The 10,583-nt window shown below is 37.3% G+C and overlaps 1 protein-coding gene across 1 annotated transcript; it reads left to right on the top strand.

Moving 5' to 3' along the window:
- Window positions 1-861: 861 nt before the first annotated feature.
- On the top strand, window positions 862-9,934 carry MTERF1 (mitochondrial transcription termination factor 1). Its single transcript, XM_037836628.1, has 3 exons — window positions 862-949; window positions 1,475-1,536; window positions 5,568-9,934. Exons 2-3 carry the CDS (start codon window positions 1,505-1,507, stop codon window positions 6,748-6,750), a joined length of 1,215 nt encoding a protein of 404 aa, XP_037692556.1. The 5' UTR covers window positions 862-949; window positions 1,475-1,504; the 3' UTR covers window positions 6,751-9,934.
- Window positions 9,935-10,583: the final 649 nt, after the last annotated feature.

Below are 10,583 nucleotides of genomic sequence, written 5' to 3'. Positions count from 1 at the left end.
GAAGGTAATGCAGGGTAATTCTTCCTTTCAGTAGAATTCAGGATTAATCACTCCCTTTCTTTTTTTCTACAGACCAAGCCACTACTTCTTCCTGAAGACAAATTGGCGGACTGATGCCTCAATTCATTCATCCATGGTATTTTCTCCTTTTTTAGAGGCCACGGTAGAACTGCCATGAGTTGAAGTTTAATTTCCTCGACCCCATCACGAGAAGGGTGAGGCTGGCGGCATGAAGGAAGTTTAAGGCGACACCCCCAAATCTGGCGAAAACACTCGCCATGAAGATTAAGTTTTTGTCACCTCCACTCTTTAATTAAAATGACATAAAACCGTTACAATTTCAAAAGAACCAGAATTAAATTCGTGCTGCAAGCAGGTAAATCGCAGTCGACTGTAATTAAGATTCTGAGCCCGAAGCAGCCACACAGGATTTCCAAGGTAACCCAGGAAAGAAAGCGAATCTGGGACCATTTACCATTTTTGGGGCACTCTGCACCAAACGCCATTAATCACTGCTACCGCCCTGCCCGAGTGCACAACTCACGTATGTAATAGCCACTTTCCCCGCCACGTGCTGCTGGCAGGCAGTAGCCCCCTGCAGCTCCTTTCCGCCCACCCGCCCGCGAGGTAGGGGACCTCCAAGCACCGCCGGGAACAATCCGTGTGATAAAACACGCCCGGGATGTCCGACTTCGGAAGCTCACCACGGTCTTCTGCCGCCTCCAACTGGCCCCTTCTCCGAGGACCGAGGTAGGCCGCACAGCGGCCGCCGGAGGGCGCACGGCCGGCGATGTCTCCCCTGCTCACAGCCTAAGGCCGGAAGTTAGTCTTGGCCACTTCCGCACCTCTGTTCCGTCCTGTCCTCCAGACGGGGAAGTAAGCATGATCTGCAACGCACACGTGCAGTTGGCAGTGATGTTAGTACCTCTGCTTGTGAGGTTTTTTAGAGGTTAGTGCGGGTTACTCTTATGTACTACGGTCCCTTGCAGAGTTACCCTTCGGGGAGGAGGAAGAGGGATGGAAAGAGCCCATTGTGTGGAATAATCATGGTTTTGAGTAAAAAACAAACAAACAAACAAACCCGTTTGCGTTCGAACTCCACGCTTCTGCTTCCATATTAGCAGTGCAAAACAAGCTAGTAAGGAAACACGGTGCTGTTTCTGATTTTGTAATTTTGAGAGCAATGCCTGTGTCTTAGGTTGTAGGGGGATAAATAAGATAATGTGTGAAACTTTAAGTTCTTGGTTTTCAAATCAAATCTGTGATTCTGCTGACTTTTCCTGTCAGACGCAGGCGTGTATTAGCCGTTTTCTTCTTAAGTGTGTCTGAGAGAATTTGGTTTTAAAGAGGTAATATATCATGAGAACCTTCTGTAATGTTAGATAGGATCGATCGATCCCTTTATTCTTTATTTTTACAAAGTCCTGACAATATTTTGTCTTTTTTTGTGTGTGTGTGTGTGTGCCATTTCTAGGGACAGCTATTCTCGAGTCTTTCTGGAAGGATGCAAAGTCCCTCTTCCTTAAGACAAATGAGGTGAGAAATATGTTACTATGAAGATCTTCAAACTTATTAGAAGACCAGCTGGGATGTAGTACCCTGGAGCCAGCGATTAGCTTTACCATTAAAAGTATCTTTTACTGGCTAATTGTGTAGTATAGAGGAATGTGAATCATCTCTTATTTCTTCGAACTTGGAAGCCACAGTACAGAGATTTTCAGAGTTTGGCAATTTTGAACTTCAGCCCTTGGGATAATGTTTTTGGTTAATTAAAAATGTCAGTTTGAGAGACAGATTGAAGTCAGTTATGGAATATTTATTATTTTTGAAGTTTGGAGATTGAGGCAGTTGATATTTGTTGCATTGGGGTGTTTAAATATTCACTTTGCTAGGTTATTTTGGAGGAGTGATTTGAATGGATATTGGGTACTAGAAGAGTAAAGCATCATTGATATTCTTGAGATTTGCCTTATGTTTGTATAAAAAATTGAAAGATACCAGGTAATAGATGTTTTCTATTACTTTTTTACACCCCAGGCCAATTTAATTTGTTTTAAATTTTTTTGTCTGATTGTAAAATAACATATTCACTAAATAAAATCTCAACATCGCAGAAATAGGACATAGCCTCCACATTCATCTCTCAAAGATAATTAGTGTTACTCCCATTTCCCACTCTGTACATACTGTCCCTTTTCTAAAAAAATATAAATGGTATTATTTTGTATGCCATACTGTTATGCAGGTTGCCACTTAGAATACCTCGAACATCTTTCTATTGCAGTATATGTACCTCATTTTCAAAGTGGGCTGTATAGTATCAAATTGCATAACTATCACAATTTATTCATCTGCTATTGGCCATTTAGTTTTTTCTCTTTTGTTACAGCAAATAATATTGTAATTGTCTTCTTTTTACATTACATTTGTGCATTCTTATCCTTTTATTTCCTTTGGATAAACTCCAAAAAGTAGAAATTCCGGATTAAAGGATTTGAACATTTAAAATTGTGCTAGATAGTATCCAATTGCCCTCCAACAATTGTATATGAGAGTTGCCCCTGTTTTCCCACATGTTCCTGGTTTGTCACATTTTCACAGTTGATATTATTAGTTAACATTATATTTAATGTTTAGCTGAGACCCTTACACCATTGTTTTCCTCCATATTTCTTGTACTTATGGTACTTAAATCAAGACCAAATTTCCCTGCCAATTCTAAGTCCCGTGTTTTGTTTTTGAAATGAATAGAATACTCAGTTTTAGATTCCTTAGTATTAAAAACAGATGATTCACTTCAACAGAAAGTGTTTGTTAAGGATTTGTGGGAAGATGTTATTTGAAAGGGACCTTGTAGCATAGGTAGGATTTTAATAGGCAAGCATCAGAAGGATGGGCCTTCCTAAAACAAAAGCAGCTTATGCAAAGACAGGGAGACAGAGATGGGCAAGAATGTTAAGAATCAGAGGCTTGAAAGATTCTGTGCCTGTTTGTGAGGTTGGAGCGTAGAAGAGATGGCTAGAAAGGTAGTTGGAACCAAGTGGCAAAGGTCAGTCTAAAGATTTTGCTTTTTGTGGTGAGCCACAGAAGATCTTTAATCAGGGAATGATGGTCATAATCACATCTTTGTTTTGCAGACTCTGTGGTGGCAGTTTTGAGCAACTGTTGTCAGAGAAACAAGGGTTTGAAGGAGAGTAACAATAGGAAAGAGTATAAGGGTCGAAGAAACTCAGTCAACATGATTTGATGACTGGAGTTGAGGAAGAAAAAGGCAAAGATCACTTTTAGATTTTTACCATGAGTGCTAGTTTAGGGGCTGAGGAAAAATGCTCAGTTTGGTTTTGGACATGTTAATTCATATGAAAGATCCTTCTCTGGAGACTGAATTATTCACAAAGACATATAATCCACCTGTGACAGATTCAGGAGAAATTTTAGTAGATTATTGCTTTTTTGTTAAGAATTTTGGCAGATATTTTCACTTTCTTTTAGTCTGCTATTAGAAGAATTTCTTTTCAATTTTCTGTGGCTCGTTCAGCCCTGTGTACCATGGTGCTAATAATCTCAAGAGAGTGCATTGTCCAGAATAATAGTCTTCAAGCTTTTTTGATTGTGTACAGTATCAAAAATGTTTGGACATGTACTTTCAATATATATGTATAGTTATTGATTAGTTGTATAGATGCCCTATAATACTATTATATTGTATACATTATAAAACATATGTAAAAGGTAGAAATTTTAAAAGGCTAAAACAAATATAAATTGGAGTTTTACTGTTTTCTTCTTCCATCCCATTGAGTCATCCTTTTTAGACAGCACAACTATCAGTGTTCTGTCCCATTATCCGGTAGAGGTCACCCTTGAGTAACTGGAAAAGAGAACAGGCTATTGAACTGTGCAAGGTGGAGCTTTCATTCTTTAGAAGGAAGCTATTATTTTCAAGTTTCTAAATTCGTGCATTTTTGGAAATGTATGAAGTTACAGAGTAGAATGTGTATGAGACGTGAAGAATAGTGAACTAAGTAGTGCGTCAAACAATCTAAAATGTGTTTTGTTGTTTGATGTTTACTTTGTGAGTGTCCTTCATCTTGGTTTGAATGTTATTTGATTCTACAGTGTTGTAATCTTTTTCCATTTTTTTGATATTCTGTAGACTGTGAGCTATAGGAATGTTCTCAGCCTGTAGTCATTATCCAAATAATTGAAATAATTAAAAGGGCAAACAGTAAATTAAAAGAGACTTTCTTTGAAACTGATCTTGAAAGCAGTGACCAAAGCCTGGAGATGTTAGTGGTGGGTTGGAACCATCTATCTGAATTTCTATTTTGTGCTTAATTACAAGAAGGGAAAAGGGAAATGCCTCTTACGTGGGTAAGAACTGCTTGTAAGTAATTATAAATCAAGAATTAAGTTTGTCATACCTACATATTCTGAAAAGGAGAAAGTACAATTAAAAAATATATGTATGTTTTGTTGTTTGACTCAGACCACAAGTAGCTTAGAACATATCTCATCTGATAGTTTGAATAAAAGAAGAACATTTTGTTTCCATTGCTTTCCTCAAAAAAATCTTTCCTATAAATGGAGATGCTCATTTTAGGAGGGACCTGTGTTTATTATCATACAGAATTTCATAAATTTTATGCTCCATTTTTAAACCATCAGGAAAATGAGTTATTGAGGTTTTAGGCAAAAATTTTTTAGGCTTAAAGTTATGTCTGTTGTGAAACAGATGCAGACAGGCCTGGATTAGTCTTGTGTAACATGGTGATGTGGTGAGGGAAAATGGTAAAAGTTTATGTTTCATCTCTCAGCAGAGTTCTACATGTGGTGACTTTATGGTTTAAATATCACAGCTTGGTCATTTTGAGGATGAAAATTGATTTGGAATTGTTGAATAAGAACCACAAAGGCAGTAGGTTATACTGAGTGAGATGGAGATTGGGATCAGGAACTGTTGTACAGAGGTCTATTTGAACTAAGAATTAAGGCTCAAATGATAGCATGGATTTGAAGGGGACCATGAATCTAGAAAAATGTGTTTAAGGCAGAAATTAGTTAGACTGAGGAATTGGTTTTCAGGACTAGATTCAGAGTTTGAAAACCAGGAGGTCAGAGCAGAGGCAGAGAAGTCTGATATCTTTAGGCAGGGTCAAGGCTTGGAGGACAAGGCAGAATTGAAGGGATGAGTTATTGGGAATAAGCCAAAGACTTGGAAACCAGGAGGACAAAGCAGAGATGGGGAAGGACCATTAGTTTTGGGTAGCCAAAGCAGGCAAGGCCAAACAAAAAGAAAAGCTAAAGGGAGGAATACTTCTGGGCCAGTGATGATGCCATCCTGCCTTTCTTTGTGTTCAGAGTGGGAGCAACCTCAGGTCCACAGATGAATAGCAGAAGCAGTCAGCTAGAGAGTGAAAGCACAGTGAATGGTAGTTAGCATGAGAGCTGGATCCATGGGTATGTTCTTTCAGAAATGTAAGTTTTATGCTCATAGGATCATAATACAGTCTTTTAGCTGTTTAACACATGCGGTTGTATAATATTATATATGTTGTTTTGCACAGCATTCTAAAAGGATTGAGCTACCTGACCATTTGGGCACCAAGAAACCTCTTACATGTGAGAATTAACTTTCCCTTTGGTTCAAGATGTTGGATGACCAGATTTTCAGCAGAAATCCTCTTCAAATCAGTTTCTTTTAGGCTTTATAGTGTGAAGTATGATAATGAAGCTAGTGAGCCTTTAGAGAATACTGAGCTACTGAACAACTTACTTGTTATGGGAGTAGATATTGACATGGCGAAGAAAAGACAGCCTGGAGTTTTTAATAGGATGGTTACCAATGAACAGGACCTGAAGATATTCCTTCTGTCCAAAGGAGCAAGCAAAGAAGTGATTGCTAGCATCATATCAAGATATCCACGAGCCATAACACGCACATCTGAAAGTCTTTCAAAACGATGGGATCTGTGGAGAAAGATTATGACATCAGACCTTCACATTGTAAATATTTTGGAACGTTCTCCAGAATCCTTTTTTCGGTCCAATAACAACCTAAACTTAGAGAATAATATAAAATTCCTCTACTCAGTTGGATTGACCCGCAAATGTCTTTGTCGATTATTGACCAATGCCCCGCGTACCTTCTCCAACAGCCTTGATCTGAATAAACAGATGGTTGAACTTTTGCAAAATGTCTGTTTGTCCTTGGGTCACAATGATCCTGCAGATTTTGTCAGGAAGATAATTTTTAAAAACCCTTTCATCTTAATTCAGAGCACCAGACGGATAAAAGCTAACATTGAATTTTTACAATCAACTTTCAACTTGAACAGTGAGGAGCTTCTTGCTCTGATATGTGGTCCAGGAGCTGAACTCCTAGACCTTTCCAATGACTCTGCCAAAAGAAATTACACAAACATCAAAGAGAAGCTGTTTTCTCTTGGTAGTACTGAAGAAGAGGTACAGAAGTTTGTCTTAAGCTATCCAGATGTGATCTTCTTGGCAGAGAAAAAGTTTAATGATAAAATAGACTGCCTCATACAAGAAAAAATGACCATTTCACAAATAATTGAAAATCCTCGGGTTCTAGATTCAAGCATAAGTACTTTAAAAAGGCGAATCAAAGAACTTGTAGATGCCGGCTATAATTTGAGTACATCCAACATTGCTCTCCTATCTTGGAGTCAAAAAAGATACGAAGCTAAATTGAAAAAGTTGAATGGACAGAATGTTCTGGAGAATTAAAAAAATATATGTATATCTTTTAATGTAGTGATATCATTTCATTTTGAATTTGGCCTTTCAAAAGGATGGGTTCTATTTCTTAATCACAGATATATATTATAATCCTTTGGACATTTTATTTTATAGGTTTAACAATTTATTGTCAGTATGCCCAAGTATAGTCCTCTCAGCTACCTTTACTCTAGTTTAAGTTAATGTAACATCTCATTCTGTGATACAGGCTGTAGCTTTTGTAGGAATGGTAGTTCCTGACAAAGTGCCTTCTGCCAAGTAATAGAACATATTCATGGGCTCGGGCAGAACAGTGTGTAGAAAGATAGAAAGCTTCTGTGGTTTCTGTTTGGATTAAAATACTGACAGATTCATTTGGGTAGTTCTATTTCTTCTCATGGTTTTGAATGTCAACCTGTTTTTATTCCCATGTATCCAATTAATGATTCATCTTTAGAATGGGATGCCAGTAAAAATCTAAAGGAGGGATTTTTCATCTCAAATTCTATATTTCGTTTAAACCATTACTGTCTTTTTTTGTTACTTTGCTTGATTTGTTATGGGTATATTTTTACTTCTTTTAAGACAAAGACAACTGGTAGGAAGAATTATGTTCCTCCAAAAAAGTTGACATCTTAATTCCCAGAGCCCATGAATATGTTCTGTTACATGGCAGAAGGGACTTTGCAGATGTGATTAAGGACCTTGAGATTGAGAGATTATCTTGGATTATCTGGGTGGGCCCAAGGTAATCATAACGGTCCTTAAAAATGGAAGAGAGAGGTAAAAGGGAGGTCAGAGTGATGCAATGTAGAAAGGACCTAATCTGTGTTGCTGGTTTTGAAGATAGAGTAAGGGGCCATGAGCCAAGGAATGCAGGCAGTCTCTAGAAGCTGGGAAAGGTAAGGAAATGGATTCTCACTAAAGCTTTAAGAAGGGAACATAGACTTGATTTTCACTCAGTGAGACCCGTGGATCTGCAGTCTTGTATCATAATAAATTTTTGTTCTTTTAAGCCACTAAATTTGTGATAATTTGTTATTATCAACAAATAGATAAGTACTGCAGCAAAAAAATAGATGATTAGTTGCATTGTAGGTAAAGAAGTTATAAAATTCAGTCCTTTTGATATTATGTCTGTACTTCTTTTATAAAAATACATTTTTCATCTACCTAGCTTTCTAGAATAGCTAATAACTTAGTGTTTATTAAGCCCTCTAAAAGTGCAGATAAAAAACTGAATGCAAATATAAACCATAAAATCTAAATGAAGGAATAGTTTTGCCTAATCAATGTAGTTTAAAGAAATGATAGATTTTTTTGTTTCTGTATATTTATATTTTGTTGGCATTTCATCCCTATATAAATAAAGAATGAGCAATTTCTGGCCACATTGATTTAAAAACTGACAAGTCAGATGATGTCTGTATCTTGAAGACTTTCACAATCTAGCTACTGAAGTAAACTGAAAATGAAAGAACAAATTATATGACATTAATTACTTTTAATTGTTTTCCACAGGCATTTGCTTTCCAGATGTGGATTTCAAATTAAATAACATAATGGTGCTTAACCTTTTAAATCTTGTATTCTAGCAGTGATACCTCAAAGAAAATGATTCTTACACTGATGGAAACAAAAGCCCACTTTTTCAAGGCTGTTTATATTTTCAGTGATACTCATTATGATGATTTCCAGTAAACTATTTAATGGCAGAGATGGCATAGTTCAGAAAACATGGGCTTTAAAGAGAGCTATCTTTAGAGTGCTATATCTTATATATACACATAACTATAACTGTAAATATTTTAATTTCACTGAATTTGTTTTCTTATCTATAAGATTAAAAATTTTATTCTCCGATAATACAGAATCACTGTAAACACCTGTGAGCAATACAAAAAAGCAAAGTCCAGCTAAACTATTTAACATAAGGTTGAAGAAATTTCCTACTATTGTTAGTTCACAGAGATTTGCTTATATTTTAAAGTCAGGGATAAATGATTTTTTTTTAAGACATCCTTTAAAAAAATATCTCTTTTAACCTATTAATGACTGATACCAGATTTCTTCATATCATTCTTATTTTATTGAAATAAAACCTGTGTTGGTTTTAATATAGTTATATTTAATTTATTAATATTTTACTTAGGAGTTTTCATTAGTATTCACAAGGCTTGTCTACAGGTCCACCTCCATTCCCCTCCCAACCCCCCAAATTTTACTATGAAAGTTTTGCTATGTAGGTTCTTGGTTTTTATTGTGGTAGGAGGTGATTGCTACTTTGCCAGGTTTGGTATCAGGGTGTGTTAGCCTCATAAAAATAATTTGGAATCTTTCCATTTTTTTTCTATGCTTTGGAACCATGAGAAAACTGTGGAATTATCATCCTTTTAAAGTCTTGTAGAACTTGCCTGTAAAATCATCTAGGCCTAAGGCAGCCGTTCTCCTGAGAATGCAGGCCACCCTGAGGTTCCAGAGAACAGAGAATCCAGCCATGGAGGATGATTTTCAGGCCTCGAAACCTAATGAAATGTCTTTTACTGGGTTTTGGACTTGCTTTGGACCAGTGATCCCTTTATTTCTTCCATTTTCGCACTTTTGGAGTGAAAATATCTATCCTATGCCTGTCACACCATTGTCTTTTCAAAGCATGTAACTTGTTCTCTTAAGTCTTCACAGGTTCAAAGAGGGAGAGGAATTTTGCTCCAGAATGGATCATACCCAGAGTCTCATCTGTACCTGAAGGAGATGATTTAGAGGATGAGATTTGGAACTTTTTGAGTTGATGTATGTGGACCCAGTTTGGGCTTGTTCTTGGTCATGTTATGGTGGGTATGGACCCATTATTAATAAGATATCTTCAGGATGCTACTTCAGATAAGGTGTGGCCCAACTAAATCAGGTGGGGCTTCAATCTGGATTCCTGGAGTCCTTTATAAGCAGAGTGAAAATCAGGCATAGAGAAGCCACAGGGAGCCACCAGAAGCTGGAAGTCCAGTGGAACCTGAAGGGGGAAGAAGATGCTGTCATGTCCACTGCTGTTGGGAAAGCCAAGGACAAAGGATTGCTGGCAGCTAGCCCCACAATGCCACAGTCTTCTGGGAGAAAACACTGCCTTGCTGACGCTTCAACTTTGAACTTTTCCTGGCCTCAAAACCCTGAGCCAATAAATTCTTGTTGTTTAACTCAACTCATTGTATGATGTTGTTTTAGCAGTTGGGAAACTAAAAGAGTGTATAAATGAGATTTTGGATTTAGAGTTAATGCTAGAATGGGTTAAGATTTTTGGGGATGTTGGGATAGGGTAAATGTATTTTGCATGTGAGATGAATGTGAATTTTAGGGGGGTCGGGGTGGACTATACTGGATTAAATAGTATCCGCCAAAATTTATGTCCACCTGGTACTTGTGAATGTGACCTTATTTGGAAATAGAATCATTAGATGGAATTTAGGCAAGTTAAAAACAAGGTCATACTGGATTAGGGTGTGCCTTAAATCTAATGACTGGGGTCTTTGGAGTCTTTATAAGAAGATACCCAGACATACATGCACACAGAGAGGAAGAGCATGTGATGATGGAGGCAGACCTTGGAGTGATGCAGTTGCCAGCCAAGGAATGCCAAGGATTGCTGACAACCACCAGAAGCCAGGAAGAGGCAATAACTTGTAAGAATAAAGTGAGAATAAATTTATTTTGTTTTAAGACCAAAAAGAAAAAAAAAAAATCTGGGGTTGATGTCTTGTTCAGCATAGATTTTTGATGACAATGGAAAGTTGTTGTGAAGTCTTAGGTAAGGCTTTGACCTATAGCTTCTTGGTAGATACAAATAAAAAGCT

This window comes from Choloepus didactylus, chromosome 5 (assembly GCF_015220235.1).
Source record: "Choloepus didactylus isolate mChoDid1 chromosome 5, mChoDid1.pri, whole genome shotgun sequence".
NCBI lineage: Eukaryota > Metazoa > Chordata > Mammalia > Pilosa > Megalonychidae > Choloepus > Choloepus didactylus.
Note: the sequence above shows the minus strand (reverse complement) of the source record. Positions and strands in the feature narration are given on the sequence as shown.